Source organism: Miniopterus schreibersii (assembly GCF_964146895.1).
Source record: "Miniopterus schreibersii genome assembly, chromosome: X".
In the NCBI taxonomy this organism is placed as follows: domain Eukaryota; kingdom Metazoa; phylum Chordata; class Mammalia; order Chiroptera; family Miniopteridae; genus Miniopterus; species Miniopterus schreibersii.
This window is the reverse complement of record NC_138104.1, coordinates 22,274,635-22,296,669: the sequence shown is the minus strand read 5'-3', so window position 1 is coordinate 22,296,669 and position 22,035 is coordinate 22,274,635. Positions and strand designations below refer to the sequence as shown.

Genomic DNA, 22,035 nt, shown 5'->3' with positions numbered 1-22,035 from the left:
CATTTCTTCAATGATTATATTTTTAAAGACTTTTGACTTAACTTTTGATGCACTTGTTCATAATTGTGTCATTATGGAAAAAATTGTTACCTGGTTTTGAATGACTAATATGACAGAATGTAATAAGGACATGGAAAATAGCTATAAACTAATATGACTAAACCAAGGAACTGCTTTGAGTTTTCTAAGAACTAAATAAAATTAATTCAGTAAAAAGCAGTAATTTGTATTTTTTTACTAGCAAAATTCTGGGTAGGAAATCATTAAAAACATTTTTAATGATAAAGATTTGTAATGTTATTGATTTACTGTATTATTCTTGTTGAAAGAAGACCAAGAGTCTATTAAGACATGCTTCATATTGTAAACATGTAAATGAAAGATGTTCCAGTTACTTGATAATTAGCTATGGTGAACATGGAAGCAATTCATAACACCTTTATAGATAAGATAAACAATTTTCTTTTCTATCCTTTTTCTTCTAACAGTAAGCCTTAGCTTGACTTGAATGTAATGAATTTCTTCTTTAGTAAGCAGTATTTGATTTAACAAAGCCAGTTAAACACAACAACATAGATACCTGGTGGTTACATCATTGGACTGCTAGAGGGCATAAATCAGTTTGACTGCAGATTTTGTTTGGATTGGATTTTTGAAATTTATAAATTATTTAGGCAAACATTTTTTGGTCTGTTAGTTGGACCAAATTTCTGCAGTTAAGTATTGTTAGAATTGCGTTGGAATTAACTGTCTTTCAAATTTGTAACTGTTTTTGATTAATCTAATTGTACAACTTTTGGATGCCAAAACTATATCCCAAATAAATACATGTTAACATTTTGCCTTTAGCCAATAAGAAGAAAGAGAAAGAACGTCCAGAGATCTCTCTTCCTTCAGACTTTGAACATACAATTCATGTGGGGTTTGATGCAGTCACCGGGGAATTCACTGTGAGTAAGCTTATTTTGTTTTGTAAACCATGAAAAAAAATCCTTTCTCATAATAGGTTTCAAGAAAAAATTTCCATGTGCCAAAATGCCAGACCTGAAGTTTTGACAGCAAGAATATTGGCAAAATAATTTTGTCAATCCTAAGAAAAGTGTCTGATGGCTATACAGTTTCCACTTGATTGAAAATGCTAGTTTACCATTGCATAGAAGATGTAGTACTAGTAGTTAGACCCTGCTTGATTGAATTTATTCTTTATCATTTGAAGTGAATCAGAGAATCATCGATTAAACTTTGACAGTGAAGACAATCTGTCTGAATAATTCAGGCTTTACACTGAAATCCGGATTACCCAGATTAGCTAACCACACACACTAACCAAAAACTCTGTAAAATTGACCTGTTTTTCCCTTTGATTCCAAGAACATAGCTTATTTTTTAGGCTTAACAGGTATATTTTATAGACATTCAAAAGACAAACCCCATGTTTTAGGAAGAAACATTGATGAATATATATATAATGTATGATTTAGTGGATAAATATGGATAAGAATTCTCTAGAAAAGCCCATATATTTATAGATCCAGCTTTTATTTGGATATCTGTAGTGCACAAATAGCACAAGATCTCAGATCTATGACACTTTATATTTAAGATCTGACTTTTTTTTTTAAGATGGAAGAAGGAAAAGATGTGGCTAGAAATATGTCCTCAGGAAGATCAACTATCTTTCCTGTACTAGCAAGAAACTCAGTCACAATGTGCATTCTGAGATAATGTGTAATTTTGAGTGCATTCAAACAAAAACATCTTTGATAGGACCATTATAAGTGATTCATGGATCCTTAAACCAGAGATAAATTTTGATATTAAATAATGGAATTTCCTGTAATACAGCATGATGGTTAGTGAGCAGACTGTCATATGATTATGTGAAAGAAATAAAGAGGTGGCAAATTAATTTGATTTGGGGGAGCAAACCATGTCTCTGATTGATAGTCAAATTATATTATATTTTCAATTCTGGAAGTAAGCAATATGAGAATGAAATGGAAATTGGGTAAACATCTTGGGCTTATAAAGTGATGTAAGCTAATTATTTCTATGTTCTCAGTAGCAAGAAGAAGAGAACATTAAGAAGTACTGACATTGAGAAATTTGAGATACTGGTAGGCTTTAACCAATTTCACCACTGGAGTCAGAGACATTATTCAAATGACCTTTTGTTTAGCCCAGCTTCTGTTCTTTACTATATGTGAGAATATTCTCTTAGCGATGCTTAGGAAATATAACCTCATTGTCACCACTATGACCACCATCATCACCACCAAATAATATTTTTTTATAATCTGAACAAGTTAAGATTTTTTTAAAAAAAAATCTTAGATTGACTTTTTTTTACATTTGTAACAGTAAAACACTTAAGCTTTACAAGTTTTGTCTGATATATCTTCCCTTTTTTATTTGATGAACTTTATTTTTCCAGTTTTTGATCTTTTCATGTTCTATGTGCTTTCCCTCTGCTTAAATTTCTAAATTTTATTGTCTTTTATATATTTTTTCTTTCTTCTTCTTTTCACTTCCTGATGTAAAAGTTTTCTCCTCCACTATTCTCATATGACATACTGTTTCCTTTCCAATTTTTTTCCTACTTTTTCCATCTTGCTTGACATCTTATACAATCTATCTTTAGCTCTTTCTTGTTTCTTTATGGGTTCTCAGTGGAAATAAAGGAAAGTGAATCTTTATCATCTTGCTGACTGCAGTCGGCCATTTTCACTTTTCTATCATTTAGAACCCAAATTACCAGCCAGAAAGGGATGGAGTGGGACATGTGATGGGCAATCTTTTTCAGTTGTAAAAAACAGTTTGATGCAACTGAACCAAACCAGACAAAAACCCGTCCCTTCTTCCCCAAATCCCAATTTGAAATAAAGCAGTTGTTTGGATGCAGTCACATGTTAGAAATCCATTTGAATATATTGATAAGACACAGGCTAAATTTGGAAATCCGATGCACTTTATTCTCATCTTGATGATCTGTTACAACTACTTATCCACATATTATTTTTAAAGATGCCAAATTCTGCCTTTTTAAAAACTATCTTAACTTATTATTTACATTTACAAACTTTAAAAGTACAAAATGATAATAAGCTTTTAAAAATCATTTTACTGGGCCCTGGCCAGGTAGCTCAGTTGTTTAGAGTGTTGACCCTATACACTAAGGTTGTGGGTTCATTCCCTGGTCAGGGCACATACAAGAATCAACCAATGAATGCATAAATAAATGGAACAACAAATCCATGTTTCTCTCTCTATCCCCCTTCATCTCTCTCTAAAATCAATCAATAATTTTTTTAAAATCATTTTACTGGTAAGAATTAAAATTGGGTCCTAATTCCACAGTAACACTAATTCATTGCATGCATAGCTAATTTGATTATTGCAGTTGTTTACATTGAATTTTGAGCAATTAGTTCAACTATAGTGTCCGGCTGCCTTACAAGGGTTTGTTATTTTGAATATTTGGATACTGATTTGGTTTGTTGCTTGATGATTACCCTATGGCTAATTGGCCCTTATGACCTTGTACACCTGTTCATACACTTGGACCCTGAGATTAAAATTAAGATGGGAAGTGAGATTTGGGGTATTAAACTATTACAAGTCCTTACCCTTTATATTGACATTTTTGTCCCGAATACTTCAGAACTCCCCTTTCCACACCTCTAAACCTGTGACGGTCGCTTCAAGTCAATCAGAGGGCAAAATGGTATGAGTGATATAAATTATCATTTCTTATGATAAGATAGATGCTTGGCCTGTTGTATCATGCTGCCATTCTCTTGGGTTACAATGGGAAATCCCCAGCTTGATCTACATCTACTAGTTATTGTATACATGGCAAGGCATTTATACCTGCTCCTGCTTCTGATGCTCTCACTTCTAGGTCTCCATTAGCTATCTAACTTTTGGAATTTGTACCTCAATTTGAAGTAATGACATGGCTTTCTGATTACGTGCTTTTGTGGCATACCTTCAGATTTGAGTGTCAGGTTTTATTGATCAACTAGTTTATTTCAACTTAAAAAAGAAAATAGAAATTATGTCAAGAGTGTATTCATGTGGTAAGTAGAGTTATCTGGAGGATCTTCTGCAATTGACAGCATTTTCCCCCTGTGGCCTAGTGATCACAAGACTATTTATCACAAAAGTTTAGAAGTGCCATGAGAATGTATAATAACTGCAAATATTCTAATGATTATGATAATGATCATGCTAGTGATCTCTGCTCTAGTGGTTATGTGCAACGCATACCTGGTTTTGTAACATTTAATAACTCTTTTGGCCATTATAGTATTAACCAAATGCTATTAATTGCACTTAGAATCAGAACTGGGATCATGCATGGTCTCTTGAGTTCAAACTTTTGGCTTAAGGCTTCAGCATCAAATTGTGTGATGAATGCATGAAAAAATATTGTTTCACTGTGCTTGGAGCAACCCCAAATGCTAGGAATCAAAGGCCCATATCCCAAATTTAACCAGTTGGGTCAATGCATGTTTCTGTAGCATTGGAAATATCTTTATTTAGATAAAGTTGTTACCTTATATTTGATCTTATTTTATAGGAGGCAAGACTTCAGAACTGTAGAATTAAAATGGAAATTATTCCTGTATGGTTTGAAATGAAATGGTTTCCCTTTCCCTGTTCTGAGTGTCTAAGAAATTCAAACACAGAGTCTGGCTGTGTAGGAAATCCCCCATCTAGTTTTCTCTAAGCCAGCCATGGCTTTAGCTACAAAATACAGAAGAATCACATTAATGAAAGCAAATGTTAAATGCAGCATCACCACATAACCATCCTTTGAATTTTAGCCACATAGACACTTCCGATGTAAAACTGAAAGTGATTAACTAGAATTGGGAACTGAAATTTATAAATTCAACTCATGGCCATTGGCTACCTGTGATCAATCACCAGTTACAAAAACAACTTACAAATTATTGTCGAAGCAGATTATAATGCCATCCTTCTTCCTTCCAAATTCATGATTCTGCCTTTTAGTAATTTCTTCAGTCATTTAATAATTCTTATTCTTGCATATTTATAGAGGAAGCATCTGGCCAAAAGTAGAATTATGTATCCAAACTTTGGAATATTATTGTTTTCTCTGTTTTCTTAAATCTGTTGTCCTATAGCCTGTCGTGCCCCTGATTTAGTTAATACCTCCCTGTTTTTATAACCGCCCCACTTTAGATGGGATTACCCTTCCCATTCAGACCCATTGGTTTCATCTCCTCCCACCTTCTAAGTTGTCCCACATTCTGTTTTAACTTTCTTTTCTTTCTTTATTTACGTCCATTACAGCCAGATCTCTATGGCTCACAGATGTGCCCAGGGAAGCTCCCAGAGGTGCGTCACAGGCCCAAAAGAAGCTTGCATCAAAGTGCTTCTTTGAGATGTCATAGCACTGCAGCAGCAGGTTCATGTGTGTGCAGTAGAGTTGTTGCTTGGCTTATCTCACTTTTTTGTTGTCATTCCCAAACTCTGGAGGCCCACGTCACACATTGTTTTGCCGAGACTTCATAGGACAAAATCATCTAAATTGTGTCTAGATGCACTTCAGGAATAGTGTATCTGTTTCTCGCTCCAAGATGTTCTTGGAGCTTGAATAATTATGGAATGGGGGCATCTGTAGGCTGAACAAGTAGGAAAGAATACTGAATGCTTAATGCAAAACTAACCTCTCTATGTAATTTTTCAATTTTCCTTGGTTAGATTTCCAAATACTCCTTCCTCTCTGCTCAAATTGCTTCAAATTATTGCAAATTCTCACAAGGCTTTGGCATGGTTGTCACAGTCCCCAGGTTCTTCTATGTTCCAGTGAATGAAGTGGGGAGGAGGGGATAGAGGGAGGAGACAATAAAGCTGCAGGGAAAATGCCCAAAGCAGCATTAATGTTACTAATTAGCATTTCAGTGGTTATTGCTCCTCCACAATTCTGTCTTTGTCTCCTCTCAATCACCCTTTCTATTAAAGCTCTAGACTCCCAAAATTATATTTTATAATCACAAAGTATGAATTGACCAAGGGTGAGGTATTTCTTTTATTCTAAAAGATATTCTAATTACATGCCCAGAAACAGCTTATGTTATTCCAGTCAAATAAAATCTATTGATCTGCACTATACTATGCTGTGCACAAATATAGAGAAGTCTTGCTATGTCTGCCCTGAGTCACCAGAAAAAATAAGCTAAGCTGTAAACATCATTTCATGGATGAGCAGAGTTAATATAGAGGTGATTTTCATGCGCTTTTTTTTCTATCACAGTCATACTCCCACCCACCCTTTTTAAGTTGGATCTTAGTTTTACCTATGTGTTTTATTTAGAGAAGAGAATGATTGCATTATTAAGTTACTAACTTTAAATCTGGAGTGTAACTTCAGTTTCCCAAGTGAAATCCTACAGGTAGCATGGGCTTCTTGGTGAAGAACTTTACTGGACCAGAAAAATGTAGCTGCTGAATGTTCTGATATGCTATTCTTTGCCTTTGGTTGTCCACAGGGAATTCCTGAGCAATGGGCAAGATTACTCCAAACCTCCAACATAACAAAACTGGAACAGAAGAAGAACCCACAAGCAGTTTTAGATGTTCTCAAATTCTATGATTCCAAAGAAACAGTCAACAACCAGAAATATATGAGCTTTACATCAGGAGGTAAGAGCAAATCTAAGATATTAAAAAGTGAAAAAAATAATTACAATCTCAGAGCCTGGGGATTAGCACAGAATACCTGTAGGGCATTTGAAGTCAGTTTTAGTTCCTTCTCTGAATGACTTCAACAGAAGTAAATCAAACTATGAGTTGGAAGTTGAAGTTGATGTTAATTGATTTACAGTGCCTGGATTGTTTTATTTTATTTTATTTTATTTTATTTTATTATTTTATTTTAAAATATATCTTTATTGATTTCAGAGAGAGGAAGGGAGAGGGAGAGAGAGAGATAGAAACATCAATGATGAGAGAATCATTGATCAGCTCCCTAGCCCACAACATGGGCATGTGCCCTGATAGAGAATCGAACCCTGATCGCCTGGATCCTAGGTCGATGCTCAACAGCTGAGCCATGCCTGGCCGGGCAGTGCTTGGATAATATTAGAACTGATATAAGGAAATTGTTCAGTGAGGCAGTAATTGTCCATTTGAATCAGCAACAATAATTGTTGTATTGTCTCTTCACTGGCATGAAGACACTCAGTTACTTACTATCAGGCCTTAGGCTACTTTTATCAGACCTCAAAATCAGACTTTAAAAAAGAAATCATGGCTTGTTATTGCTAAAAGAGTAAAAGTCCATAAGTCTGCCAAATTTCAACTTCATTTGCTAGTTTGTAGACCTGGCCTTTGCTTTAAGCTTTGATGTTCAAATTTGCACTATGAGCAAGTGAAATACATAAACCAAACAATACTTCTGCATTTGGAGAAATATTATCTGGGTTTCCTCTCAAGAAAACTTTCTTACTTAACATCTAAAGAAAGAACAGAATACTATTATTACTGCCCCAGCTATGACAAACCCATATTTTTTGGCATTGGTTTTAATATAAGGCAAGCTTGATCTCTTCAAGAATGGTGCAAAAATACACTTGGAAGGGGTGGTTTCTGATTTAGCCATCTCAAATACCAAAGACCAAACTTAAAGGCATATGCAATTTACCTGTTAAATAGGACTCTTTTAAAGTATATATATTTTTTATTTATTTCAGAGAGAAGAAGGGAGATAGAGAGATAGAAACATCAATGATGAGAGAGAGTCATTGATTGGCTACCTCCTGCATGCCCCCCACTGAGGATTGAGCCGGCAACCTGGGCATGGGCCCTGACCGGGAATCGAACCGAGATCTCCAGGTTCATAAGTTGATGCTCAACTGCTGAGCCACGCAAGCCAGGCAAAATAGGGCTCTTTATAATGAGAAGATTAACTTCTGTTATCCAATGGCAAAAACCTAAAAGAAAAAAAAAAAAAGGCATCAAGAAATTTTTATGATATTTAATCTATCACATGGAATAAAATATTTAAGATATCCTGGTTACATCAAGAAACACTCAATGTGAGGAAATCTAGAGCTAAGCTCCAAGTGCACTGTAGAACCACAGGAGATGAGAACTAAAAATGCATTCAAGAAATCATTTCATTGTACCCATTAATACTTTTCAGATTATCAGAATTTGTCTTTATTCTAAGTTACCACTGTTTTTTAACCCTTTTATTTTTGTGTTGAATTCTTTCAACTTACAAAGAAGAAATCTTAAAAATTATGTTGAGCCCAGCCTGGCATGGCTCAGCGGTTGAGCATCGACCCAGGATCCAAGCGATCAGGGTTCAATTCCCAGTCAGGGCACATACCCAGGTTGTGGGTTGAATCCCCAGTCTGGGGCTTGCAGGAGGCAGCCGATCAATGACTCTCTTATCATTGATGTTTCTATCTCTCTCTCTCCCTTTCCTTTCCTTTCTCTGAAATCAATGAAGATATATATATATATTTTAATTATGTTGAAACTCAGCAGTATCTGAGTTATTACACTATTCTGAGTTGAGTGAAACACCACATTATGTTTTCTGGATGTTCTAATGTCACAATTGGCTAATAATATGTCAGGGAGAGGAATAGTGGGGGAGAGGGAGAGTAGGGGAGAGGAAGGGCGGGTAGAAGGGAGGAAGGGAAAAGAGGGAGAGAAGGGAGACGGAAAGAGGAAGTGGTAGACAAATTCTAGATATATATGTACAGTAGCTCTCCTTATCCATGTTTTTGCTTTTTGTGGTTTTAGTTATCCATGGTCAACCATGGTCTAAAAATATTAATTGAAATTTTCTGGGACTAAATAACTCATAAATTTTAAATTTTGTGCTGTTTTGAGTAATGAAATGAAATCTCATATGGTCCTGTTCCATCCCACCTGGAATATGAATCATTCCTTGTTTAGTGTGTCCACACTGCACATGCTCCCTGCCTGTTAGTATCTTAGTAGCCATCTAGGTTATTATATCAGCTGTCAAGGTATTGCAGCACTTGTGTTCAAGTAAACCTTATTTTACTTAATAATTTCCCCAAAGCACAAGAGTAGTGATGCTGGCAATTCAGTTACACCAAAGAGAATCCATAAAGTGCTTTATTTAAGTGAAAAGTTGAACGTTGTCAACTTAATAGGGGAAAAAAAACCTCATATGCTGAAGTTGCTAAGATCTATGGTCAGAACAAATCTTCTATTCATAATTGTGAAGAAGAAATCCATGCTAGTTTTGCTTTCATGACTCAAACAGCAAAAGTTACAGTCACACTGTGTGATAGATGCTTAGTTAAAATAGAAAAGGCATTGAATTTGTGGATAGAAGACATGAACAGAAAACCTAGATCCCATAAATTCTCACTTAATGTCCTCCATACATTCTTTGAACTGTGGCCAAACAACATATAATGAAACCAATTTTACCATAGGCTAATTGATATAAACAAGAGTTAAGTTTCTACAGCATCTCATCAATGGTTATAAGAAAGCAATGTTGAATGAAACAATGCTATTTCAGGACCTACTCTGTGTGTGTGTGTGTGTGTGCCACCTGAGAGCAGAGTTAGGTATTATCTCAGGTTTCAGGCCTGAATGTATCCCCCACATTGGAGGGACTACTGTATAGAATCATTCCAATCCAGGAATGGGTAATCTTAACATTTTTCCATATACATGAGAGTCACTGGAGGCCTTCATTGAAGGTCTATAAAATAATATGGTGATAATATGTTGAGGATGTAAGAGTGTGAATTATATTAAGAAAAAATATCGTTTGTCATAATATCTAATAATGAACTGGAGACTTTTCTTCTGGTCACACACATGCAGTTTTTTTTAAAGTATCACTTTTAAGTAAGGCAGTCTTTATGAAACAAAGGTGACAATTTTATCTTCACTTTTCAGATAAAAGTGCACATGGATACATAGCAGCCCATCCTTCGGTAAGTGAAAAATTTAAAACAGTTTTGTGTAATCGGTGTTTTTGGTAGTCCAACAGATTGTAATTGTGCAGATCTAGATTTTTAGATATAGAATCTTTTAAAAATTGTTTTTAAAAGTATAATTTAGATACATACTGTATGATTCTATTTATATGAGTTACCTAGAATAGTCAAAATCATAGAGACAGAAAGTGGTTGCTAGGAGAAACAGAAATGGGGTGTTATAGAGTTCTAGTGTTGCAAGATGAAAAGCCTTCTGGAGATTGTTGGTAGCAATGGTTGTACAACAATGTGAATACATTTGACACTACTGAACTGTACACTTAAAATAGTTAAGATGCTAAATTTTATGTTATGTATGTTTTACCACAATTAAAAATAAAATTAAAAAACAAGAATTAAGGCCTTGGATGTAGGTGTTTAGTCTTATTCATTCCCTTACAAGCTGAGCAAATTTGGGGAAATGGCTTAGCTCCTCTGAACATCTCTTTCTTCAGCTTTAACTGAGAATAACAGTACCTACCTCCTAAAACTTGTGTGAATATTGAATGTGGCAATGTATATAATATACTTAGTACAGTACCTAGCACATGCTATGTTTTTATTAATTGTAAGCTACTATTACTATTATTTTTTAAATGGCAACAAGAGGAAAAGCTGTCCCCATACAAAAGGCTTGTGTGTGGTGATGGTATTTGCACCTTGCTCAGATTTCCCAAAAGACAACAGACTATAGCCTTGGTATTCTCACTTGTCATTTCCCCTTCTCCTTTTTCTTTGCCATGACAGCTTATTGGGCCACACTGAAAATAGCATGTGAAGGGAAGTAATAACAAAATGGGAAAGACAAAAATGTCAACCTTCCATGACCAACACATACCTTATGTCCCTTGATTTAATTAATATCATTATTGTGTAATACTGACTAGGTATCCTGACAAATAAATAATTTTATTTTTTAGGTAGGTCAGCTGTTTTAAATATCAATCTGCTAGGATGGTCTGTGTATTTATTTTTATTTTGTAAACAGCTTATATCTCTTAAGAGATTGGCTTTTTTGAGCTTACTTCTATTGGTTTTGCTTGTATAATTAAAACTAAATATATATAATGACCAAAATATTCTATCAAATCAGAAAAATATGATGATTTCACTGTTTGAAGATAAAACCACAGGATATTTACTTATTAAACATATATTTATCAAGTGTTTCCTTAAAATCACTGGGAAATTTGAAGCTCAGTCTAGTAAGGGGAAAAGTATGAACATAAACAAGCTTAATACAATATGGATCATGTTATATACCATATATTATGTTCATTTGCTGTGAGAATTCAGAGAAAAGAGATTACTTTTAGTTGAAGAAGCTAAAGGAAGCAGGCCCTTGTCCCAAGGGCTTAAGCTCAGTGCCTGGTGAAAAATAGGTCTTGGGACATATTTATTGAAGGTTGAGTTAGAAAATGATTTATAATGAAGGTGGCATTTGAGATAGATCTTGCAAATCACATGGGATTTGGCTCTGTGAAGATGGAGAAGGGCATTCTAAGCAAAAGGCAGAGTATGAAAAAGGACATGATAGTGAGGAGAGTAAGGAGAGAAACTGATGTAGGATTGAGTGAAGACTGAGTTGCAAGAAAGGGAATCATAGCCTTGAAAGTTAACTTGGAGCCAAATCATAGAGGTCCTTAAATGGTATTTTAAGGAATCTGGCTTTTTTTCAGTGTATAGTGGAAAGCTCTTGAAGTTTTTTAGAACAAGAGTATTAGATGATTAAAGCTTATGCTTTGAGAAGACTAGTATGACAGCAAATGTCCAGAATAAATTAAGGACAGATGAGACTGAATGAAAGGAGATCAGTTGGGGGAGTATTGAAAGCCTCCAAGCCAGAGGTAATGAGGCCCTAAGTGAGATAATGGCAGTAGGAATGGAGACTAAATTCAAATTCCCGAGATGGTTAGGGTAATGATTGGATGTTGGGGAAAAAGTTGAGGTCAAAGATGACTGCAGGCTTAAAATGATATGTGGCTGGCCAGAAAGATGGGGATGTCACCTTTCAGGAGTTGCAAACTTCTTTGAAAAGATGCCGAGTTTCCTCTTGGATGGTTTGAGTTTGAAGGGTTGGCAGGGCAGGACTTCCAGGTGGAGATAATTGATTAAACTGCTTGACTAAAGCTAGATTTCTATCAACTGAATGAACTGAATTAGACCTTTAAGTTCAGGTCACTTCAGTGGAACTCAGTTACTTAAGAACAGAGAACTGCACCTTGTGTTCTCCTTATGGTTCTAAAGGTAGACTGCACTTTGCATTGCTTATTATTATTATTATTATTATTATTATTATCTATTATTATTTTGCATTAGGAACATTCTCAGTAGACCTAGCTATCCTATAGTATCCGATTTAATAGGATTGACAACACTTTATAGACATAGCCTGAAGTGATCACAAGTTTTGCCATCCTCTAGTAGCCTGGGTGGGAATTAAAATAGAAGCAATGTTGTATTCACTAAATGTTTTTAAATACTGGCTATATAATTATTATTGAATTCAGCAATACCTCCCATAGTCATATGACATCTGCTTTACTTCTCACTCTGGTAGCTTCTTTGATATTATTGTATTAAATGCTAAATACTTTTCATGGACTTACTCTTCAATTTGAGGGTACATTTTGCATTTTAAATTTTATATTTTTGTCGAACTATTGAGAATGAAATAATGCATTTAGAATCCTGGGCTAGTATTCCAAGTAGAAGGTAATAGCAAAAATATGAATACACCATGATTTGTGCCTAGAGAACCTAGATGTTCAGTTGACAGATTGTGCTTTTGATTTGCAGTACTCATTTACTTTGCCCATCTAAATTAGTGGTTCTTTTACTTCATTGTGAATCAGAATTGCCTGGGGAATCTGTTAAAATGCAGATTCCAAGACTCTACTTTGCACAGTAGATCTGAAATGGAACCTTGATCTCTGCATTTTAAACAAGAACTGAAAGTGACTCAGACCACACCTTGTATTATCTAAATTCTCCAAAGTCCTTACATCTAATTCCTTTGACCTTTAAAAATTAAAACTGAAAAATAAAGAAACATAAATTTCTTTAAATAATTAACTCAAAGAAAGGACAGTTTTCTGAGGTAGTTTCTCTAGCTGTTGTACTCTCTAGAGCAGGGTTTATAACTTGGAGTCCATGGATGGGCTTCAGAAGATCTATAAACCCTTGCAATTATATGCAAGAGCATGTATATACTTGTATTTTTTGTGGGGGGTGGATAGGCCAAATCCTTCAGAATTCTAAAAGACTCCAGGACCCAATTCAGGTTAAAAATTACCTCCCCTGTCCCAGTGTATGGCATAATAAGAGTGTCAAAAATACCTAATTTCAAAAAGACAAAAACATTCCTTACTTGTTATCCATCTATATTTTTATAAGTTTAGACATATTAAACATAATAATTGTCAGCCTGGAAGGAAAAGTGTAGCAACATTATACCTTTGCCTCCCAAAAAAAAGCAGCCAGAAAAACCTGTTAATCAAGCAAACCTAAGTTTATTAAACTTACAGCAATAAGCAAGGCTCCTACCTGGTCTGTTGCATGACGAATCTCAGAGGGAAGGGAAGGGGGAGGGCAAGAAGAGATTAACCAAAGAATTTATATGTATATATGCATAACCTGTGGACACAGACAATAGTGCAGTGAAGGCCTGGTGAGGGGGCGGGAGCAGGGTCAATGGGGAAAAAAGGGGGACATCTGTAATACTTTCAACAATAGATATATTTTTTTAAAAAAAGAGTCCTACCTTGATCATCTTAGCTGTGTCTTAGAAAGAGGGTGTCAAGGGGAAATATTTATAGGGTTTTAGTGCATGTCTGTGTGATTTTGAAGCAGGTCTAGCAAGGTAATGAACAGGTTAGAATTGTACAGTGTTGTGTTAAAATAGCATCGAAATAACTTTGGATTGGCAAATGTAGTGAAATGAAGGGCTTGAAGAGAGTGTTGGTGAGCAGGCCATTTTTTTAATTGAATTTATTGAGGTGACACTGATTCACAAAATTATACAGGTTTCAGGTGTACAATTCCACAACACATCATCTATACACTGTGTTGTGTGTCCACCACCCCAAGTCAACTCCCTGTCCATCACCATTTATTCCCCCTATACCTTCCTTCAACTCTCACCCAACCCCTCCGGCAATCACCACACTGTTGTCCATGTCCATGAGTGTTTTTCTCTTTTTTTCCTTTATCTTTCTTGCTCAATCCCTCCAACCCCCCACCCAGCCTACCAACCCCCACAACCTGACAGCAGTCAGTCTGCTTTCTATCTATGAGTCTGTCTCTGTTTTGCTTGTTAGTTCATTTTGTTCATTAGATTCCACATATAAGTGAAATCATATGGTACTTGTCTTCCTCTGACTGGCTTATTTCACTTAGCATAATGCTCTTTAAGTCCATTCATGCTGTCACAAAGGGTAAGAGTTCCTTCTTTTTTATGGCCGAGTAGTACTTCATTGTGTAAATGTACCACAGGTCCATTCATTTACTAATGGGCACTCGAGCTGTTTCCAAATCTTGGCTATCACAAATAACACTGCAATGAACATAGAGGTGCATATATTCTTTTGAATTAGTGTTTCAGGTTTCTTCAAATAAATTCCCAGAAGTGGAATGGCTGGGTTATAAGGCAGTTCCATCTTTAAATTTTTGAAGTAACTTCATACCGCTTTCCCCAATGGCTGCACCAATCTGCATTCCAACAGTACTTCAGTCTGTTCAGTCTTATCTTCCCAGAACAAGTACTTTTTAAAATAAGAAGCTAAGTCATTTTTATTTGTCTTCAATATTGTTTGATATAAGAACAGGAAAATATACTGTATTTTGATATTATTTAACGTAGGGGAAAAAGTGTGCCCAGACCCAATATTATTTATACAGAGATAGTAAAGTATGCCAGGTCCTAGTATTATTTAACTGGGACAGGAACTAATATTAATTTCAGGTCTCAGTACCATGGACTGGTATTCTAGGTTTATTGCTGGTTCGTTAATGTTCCCTGGCCCAATCATCATCTAAAACAATGTCCACTGAAGGCCACACATACTTTCCAACCAAACAATCAACATGGCAGCATAGTATTTTCTCCTAGATGCATGATAATATGTCTTCCTTCACCCTAAAAACCTTCAGAGGCTAAAAACCTTTAGATTTTCTAATTAATTCCTTAGTCCATCCATGGAGATAGGGAATGTCCCCATATCAAATGAAAATAGTGAGAATAGAAAGAGTCAGTGAAATTTTGCAGAAGGATTTTTTTCTAGCAAAATAATAATTGAAATGTGCAAGGTTGCCTCTTGACCAGTAGGCACTGATTGGTCTTTGAACCAGTTTAAGGGCTGGGCCAAGATACTCAGACCTGGGCCCATTATATTTGCCACCAGGGCCATTCTTAGTACTTCATAGGCTATATACACACTCTCACTTATGGAAGCCACATGATGCTTTATATCAAATATATTAAAGAGCCCTTATACCTCACTTTATATTTTGCTGTAAACTTTTTAAAGTGATTTTTAAAATAATGATTTTGAAATTATTTGATTACAGGTAACATTTGACTTATGGTTAAGAATAATTTATTGGAAATCATTGTCAATACTCAAGAATTGCTGCTAAATAAGACAATCTATCCTACAATTTGTTTTTAATAAAAATTCCTATAAATATTAAATTTAAATAACTAATTAATATATAATTATACTTAATTGACATTTAATTAAACATTAATTAATTTAGATTTTATAGTTTTCTTGTGGTATTTTGGAGTTAATGATTTATTTCCCACTTAAAACTTTTTTCCAGGCCCGCATATAATTCGTATTATCCTTACACATGGTTCACATTGCCTAATAGATAAAATAGCATTGTTTGCCATATAAAGTGTATTCAATTTATATGCAGGTTCTGCCCTTCTACCAAGGAACGGTGTTTACATGTATTCTTGATCCCAGTTGGCATAAAGATAGAACAGAAATTTCTAGAACAAAATAATATCAAAGTAAATACCAATACCCTAAAACAATTTCTCCCTGTGCTCACTGAGGTGCCCTGAAGAGTTAGCTTTTCACAAGAAGAAGCTGACTTCTTTGACCTGAAAACTTAATGTCATTAACATATGTTGCTATCCATACAGCCACAATACAATATAGTAGCTTAGCTGTTTTGGCTAATTTAAAAACAAATATAGGTGCAGAAACAGACTGGTACACACAGAGAACAGACTGATGGTTATCAGAGGGGAGGAGTGCTGAGGGACTTGGTGAAAAATGTGAAAGAATTGAGAAGTACAGATTGGTAGTTATAAAACAGCCATGGGGATGTAAAGTACAGCATAGGGAATATAGTCAATAATATTGTAATATCTATGAATGGTGCCAGGTGGGTACTGGAAATATCTTGGGGAACACTTTGTAAAATATATGATTGCCTAACCACTATGTTGTACAGCTGAAACTAATAAAAAAATAATATTGAATGCATACAGTAATTGAAAAAATAAATAAATAAAAAATTTCCTGACTTGCTAGATAAAAAGAAAATAAATATAAGTGTATAAATAAGAAAATCAATATCAAGCAAGCATATACACTTTAATCTATAAACCACTAAGTATGTATATCAGGCAATCAAATATTCTTTCAGATTCTTATTTATAAACTTTAAGGTGTCTTCCTTCTCACAAGAGATAAACCTTGCCGACTCCGATCAGATATGTGATTATACCTTATTATTCCACCATAGGTTTCTACATGATTGTAGAAAATCCACAGTGAACTTATAATCATAGACTGAGGTCATTTATGTAAATCTAATTAGTAGGCTGCCTGTGTCTGACTTAAGAGTGTTGTCCTCAAGAAATGAAAATTCTTTTTAGGATTAACCTGAGCCAGTATACCTGAAGGCAAAAACAAAGAACAAATAAATAAATATATATACATAGGGTCCCAAAAGATGTAGACACATTTTGAATAATTATAAAGGCAGTGTTTATTAAAATACATTTCATTTTCAAAATGTAATTGAAATCAGCTGTTAAAGTATGTATACATTTTTGGGGCACCCTGTACATGCACAAACAAAACAAAAAATTGGGGGATAAATGGGGGGGAAATTGGGGGACATCTGTAATACTGTAACAATAAAACAAGGAAAAAATACCATCTATAATAGTGCTTTCCAAAAGAAATTTAGTGAAAGCTATATATGTAACTTTAAATTTTCCAGTAGACATATTTAAAAATGTAAAAATAAATAAGTGAAATTATTATTTTTTAAAAATATATCTTCATTGATTTCAGAGAGAGGAAGGGAGAGGAGAGAGGGAGATAGAAACATTAATGATGAGAGAGTCATTGATCGAGCCCGCAACCAGGGCATGTGTCCTGACCGGGAATCGAACCCCGATCGCCTGGATCCTAGGTAGACGCTCAACCACTGAGCCACACCCGGCTGGGTATTTTTATTATTATTATATTTTAACCCTCATCTGAGGATATGTTTTATTGATTTTTAGAGAGAGAGAGAGAGAGAGAGAAACATCCATGTGAGAAACACCGATTGTTTGCCTCCCATATGCATCCTGACTGGGGGTTGAACCCACAACCTAGGTATGTGCACTGACCAGGATTCAAACTCACAACCTTTTGGTGTATGGAACAATGCTCCAACCAACTGAGCTACCTGGCCAGGACAGGTGAAATTATTTTTAATAAAATATTTTACTTAGTCAAATATATTTAAAATGTTACCATGTCAATATGTATATTCTATAAAAAGCATAAGGAAATATTACCCATTTTTTCATATTGCATATTTAATATCTGGTATGCACTTTACAGTTGCAACTCATCTCAATTCAGACTAACCAATTAACAGTGTTCAATAACCATGTATGTGTTCAATAGCCATGTATGGCTAGTGGCTGCCATATTGGACAGCACATATCTATATCATAGTTCACTTTGTTTTAAACTTGAGCCTGTATCAAGATCATCTGCAAAGCTTACTATAACAAAGATTGCAAGGCCCCACTTTGAGAGTTTCTGATTTATGGATCTGGATGGAGCCTGAGAATTTGCATTCTAACAAGTTCCTTGATAATGCTGATGATGCTGATCTGTGGATAACAATTTGAGAACCATGACCATAGCTCTTTCAAAATCCAACTTTGGTACCATTTTATACCTGTATTAACATGAATAACCAAGAATTGACCCTTGATGCTATGGTTGTTGTTATTTTTGGTGCTGGTGTTATTGCATTTTTTAACATTACAAGTCACCATTTACCTGTTGGTTAAGATTGAATAATTATTTATGAAGATAGGCACTCCTTAGATTTTCATGTCTGTTACTCTCTGAGAGCTTCATTTCAGGAGGCTGAACAGGAAAGAAACATTCATGGGCTTGCTTATACTTAGTATTTGCAGAGCTGTCTTAATACCATATCCATACACATGCTCTGATCGGTAAGCACAAAATAGGCCTTTTCTGGTTAACAATCTGTCAATAATTGGCCCAGTCCAAATTCAAAGCTTTAATTGTAATTCAGTTGATTTTTTTTCACTTGATTTTTAAAATATATTCATTGATTTCAAAAACATTGAATTTTAAAATAGTAAATGAATAACTCACTGTTTTTTTAGCTCAATGAAAAATAAAAAGAATTTTTAAATTTTCATGCTGTTTAAACAATGACCTGAATTTATCTCTGAATGTGGGCACTTCCTGGACACCAAATTTTAAATGGTTCTGTTCCTTTGTAAAAGATTCAGTTCCCTCCTAACTCTTCTGGGTGAAATATTTCATTTTCCTGGTCTCATTTCTAAAGGAAAGCAATGAGGATTTAATACTTAATCTTTTAACTTTGTTTTTGTCATAAGAGTACAAAAACAGCATCAGAGCCTCCTTTGGCTCCTCCTGTGTCTGAAGAAGAAGATGAAGAAGAGGAAGAAGAAGAAGACGACAATGAGCCTCCACCAGTTATTGCACCAAGACCTGAGCATACAAAATCAGTAAGTCACAAGTGACTATTTCCAAATGATTCAAAAGATGTCCTTTGGAACACTCATATAGTGAGAATCTAGCTAATCAACTAGTACCTACTAAACATCTTATTATGTTCCAAAAGTTGGGGATATAAGATTAGCACATGACAATTAGGGGATAATACCTAACAATATACAAATAAGTGCTGAGTCATAAAACTGCTGCAGAGGTTAAGATAGAGAAGAAAATTCATGTGCTTCAGGTAGGAAGGCTGGAATAAGCAGAGACACCAGTACCAGAATTAGCACAGCATATATGGGAATCGCTAAGGACTAGCTCCTCAAAGCTTTCAAGGGCAGTATACTTGAAGCAACTTAAAGTGTTATTTTTAAAAATAGAAATCACTTGTTTTTTAAAAACTCAATGAGGTTTGTGGTGCAGGGTAGAAGGAGGGCTGAGTAGACAGAGCACAGAGAATTTTTAGGACAGTGAAAATACTCTGCATGATACCATAATGATAGATAAGTGTCATTATGCATTTATCCAAACCCATAGAAAGTACTACACTCAGAGTGAACTGTATGTAAATTATGGACTTTGGGTGATTATGATATCGATGTAGGTTCATCAGTTGTAACAAATGCACCAATCATGTGAGGGAATGTTGATAACAGGTGAAGTTATGCATGTGTAGGGGCAGGGGTATATGGGAAATCTGTGTACTTTCCCCTAAATTTTGCCAAGAACCTAAAAACTTCTTAAAAATTTATCTTGATTTAAAAAACAAAATCCTTACTGATATGACAATGTCTTGATTTCCTACTCTTTCCTTGGCCTGCTGTTTTAATTGTAGAATTTTTTTTCTTATCTGTAAGATCTATACTCGTTCTGTGGTTGAATCCATTGCTTCACCAGCAGCACCAAATAAAGAGGTCACACCACCTTCTGCTGAGAATGCCAATTCCAGTACTTTGTATAGAAACACAGATCGACAAAGGAAAAAATCCAAGATGACAGATGAGGAGATCCTAGAGAAGCTAAGTGAGTCTTTTGCCATCATTACTTTCTTCATGGAATGTTTTTTCATAAAATAGAATGGAAATTGATCCTTTAGAAGTTTAAATCAGCTCGTATGAACTCCAGGCTCCCTGAAGTCACAAAATGTAAAGTTTGGGATTCACTGTGTATTCTAGATCACTCCCTCTCTCACACTCCTAATTTGACAGAAGCTAAATATTCTCACTTGAAAAAATCAATTAAGCTGAAAACTTGACAAAATGAATTAAGTAATAAGTTTTATTTTAAGATTACACTCCCAAAAGGAACAAAATAGTCTGGATGGTCATACTCCAAGGCTCCACTGACCAATCATGATAGGTAAGTCAGTCAAAACCCAACACAGTCCATCAAAACTGGAAGCCACAATAATATAGCCTTTTCCCTTAATTTAGAAGCATTTGTATATGAAGAGAGAGCATGGCCAGCAAATACTAACAACCTCTTTTCCACAGTGTCATTAGTGTGTACATGCTTGTCCATACACATTCACTCCAGTTTTGCAAAAACACTCTTCCAGTTAGCATTCTTGGTCAAAGAGATTTAAAAAAAAAAAAAATTCTCTGCTGAAAAGAGTCAAAGGTCTGTGAAATATATTCATTAAAATCATATTACAAAATCATTTAACGAATTACTAGTTATCTGCAATCAGTGCCCTCAGTCTAACTCCTGCTCATCCTTCAAAACTCAGCTCAAATGCTGCCTCCTCAGGAAAGTCTTCCTTGTCTCTCCCAGTCTGAATTAAGTGCCCCTCTTCTTTGCTGTCTTTATGGCAAAAAAATATCACATTATATTAATCTATCTCCTTCCTTCACTTAGACTGTGAGCTCATCAAGGCAGGGACTGTGTCTTCCTTTCCTATACATCCAACTTTAATAAAGTAAAGGCACTTAACAAATGTTTCTTGAGTGAATGAATGAAAAAATAAACAAGCAAATATATCTTTACTAGGCTCTACCTTGTTTGTTGTATGCCAGAATCTTTGGAGCAAACAATAGAAAAACAATTTCCTGCCATCAAGAAACTTACAATTTTATTTGAAAGATAAAATTTAAGAGTGTGATACAATTAGAGAATAGGAGGCCATTTTATTTCAAATAAATGTCTATCTAAAAAGCCACAGAAAAGAAAGAGAGCAGTTCAGGGGAGCTATATGTCACAGGAAGACTCTACAGAGGTGGTTGTTGGGCCATTTTGCCTTCTGGTGGACATTTGGCAATGTCTAGAGACATGTTAGTTGTCATGACACAGGGAGTGTTGCAGACATCAGGTGGGATAGACTAGGGATGGTTCTAAATACTCTACAACGTAAATGACAACATCCCTCCTTTCCGCTCTGCAACAAAGAATTATTCAGCCCCAATGTCAACAGTGCTGAGGTTGAAACAGTCTGAGCTACAGGTATTTTAGAAAAGCAAAGGTTCAGGTTGAAGCTGTCTGTGAGCACTCAGAACTGGAATTGCTGAACTTAGCCAACTGACTATACTATACTATACATGATTAAATATTCCTCTAGTGCTAATACCAACTATTTGCCGTAATAATATTAGAAATTATTTCCATTTATTGAGCACTTTCTGCAGCGGCCACTTTCCATACATTATCAGGCTTAATTTTCACAATAATCCCTTGTGGTAGATTTTAATAGCCTCATTTTACAGATTGGTGAAATTATCCCTCAAAAAGCTACACTAATGACTGGCAGAGCCAGAGTTTGAACTCAAATCTGTTTGCCTTTGAAGCTTATACTATTGCCATTACTCACTTTGCATCCAAATATTCCAACTGTCTATATGTGGAAAAGGAAAAGGAAAAGGAAAGAATTGCCTTGATAATTTCAGTTCAGTTACTCAGACAATTGCTTCAATTTTTTCCTTTATTTTGTACATGTAGACATGACCTAAGAGATTTATTAGACATTAAAAATTGAACAGCCTCGCTTTAGTAAAAATGACTGTTAT

At 35.1% G+C, this 22,035-nt stretch overlaps 1 protein-coding gene across 6 annotated transcripts in view; it reads left to right on the top strand.

The window, feature by feature from the left end:
• The window catches only part of PAK3 (p21 (RAC1) activated kinase 3), a 259,546-nt gene that overhangs the window by 187,424 nt on the left and 50,087 nt on the right, over positions 1–22,035 (top strand). For 3 of the 6 annotated variants that reach the window (XM_081125244.1, XM_081125246.1, XM_081125245.1), the window contains 6 exons: positions 850–950; positions 5,323–5,367; positions 6,522–6,675; positions 9,931–9,968; positions 18,913–19,044; positions 19,894–20,059. In XM_081125244.1, the coding sequence (XP_080981370.1) occupies positions 850–950; positions 5,323–5,367; positions 6,522–6,675; positions 9,931–9,968; positions 18,913–19,044; positions 19,894–20,059 (636 nt within the window). The remainder of the gene's footprint in view (positions 1–849; positions 951–5,322; positions 5,368–6,521; positions 6,676–9,930; positions 9,969–18,912; positions 19,045–19,893; positions 20,060–22,035) is intronic. The other 3 variants (XM_081125247.1, XM_081125248.1, XM_081125249.1) reach the window with 1 other exon arrangement.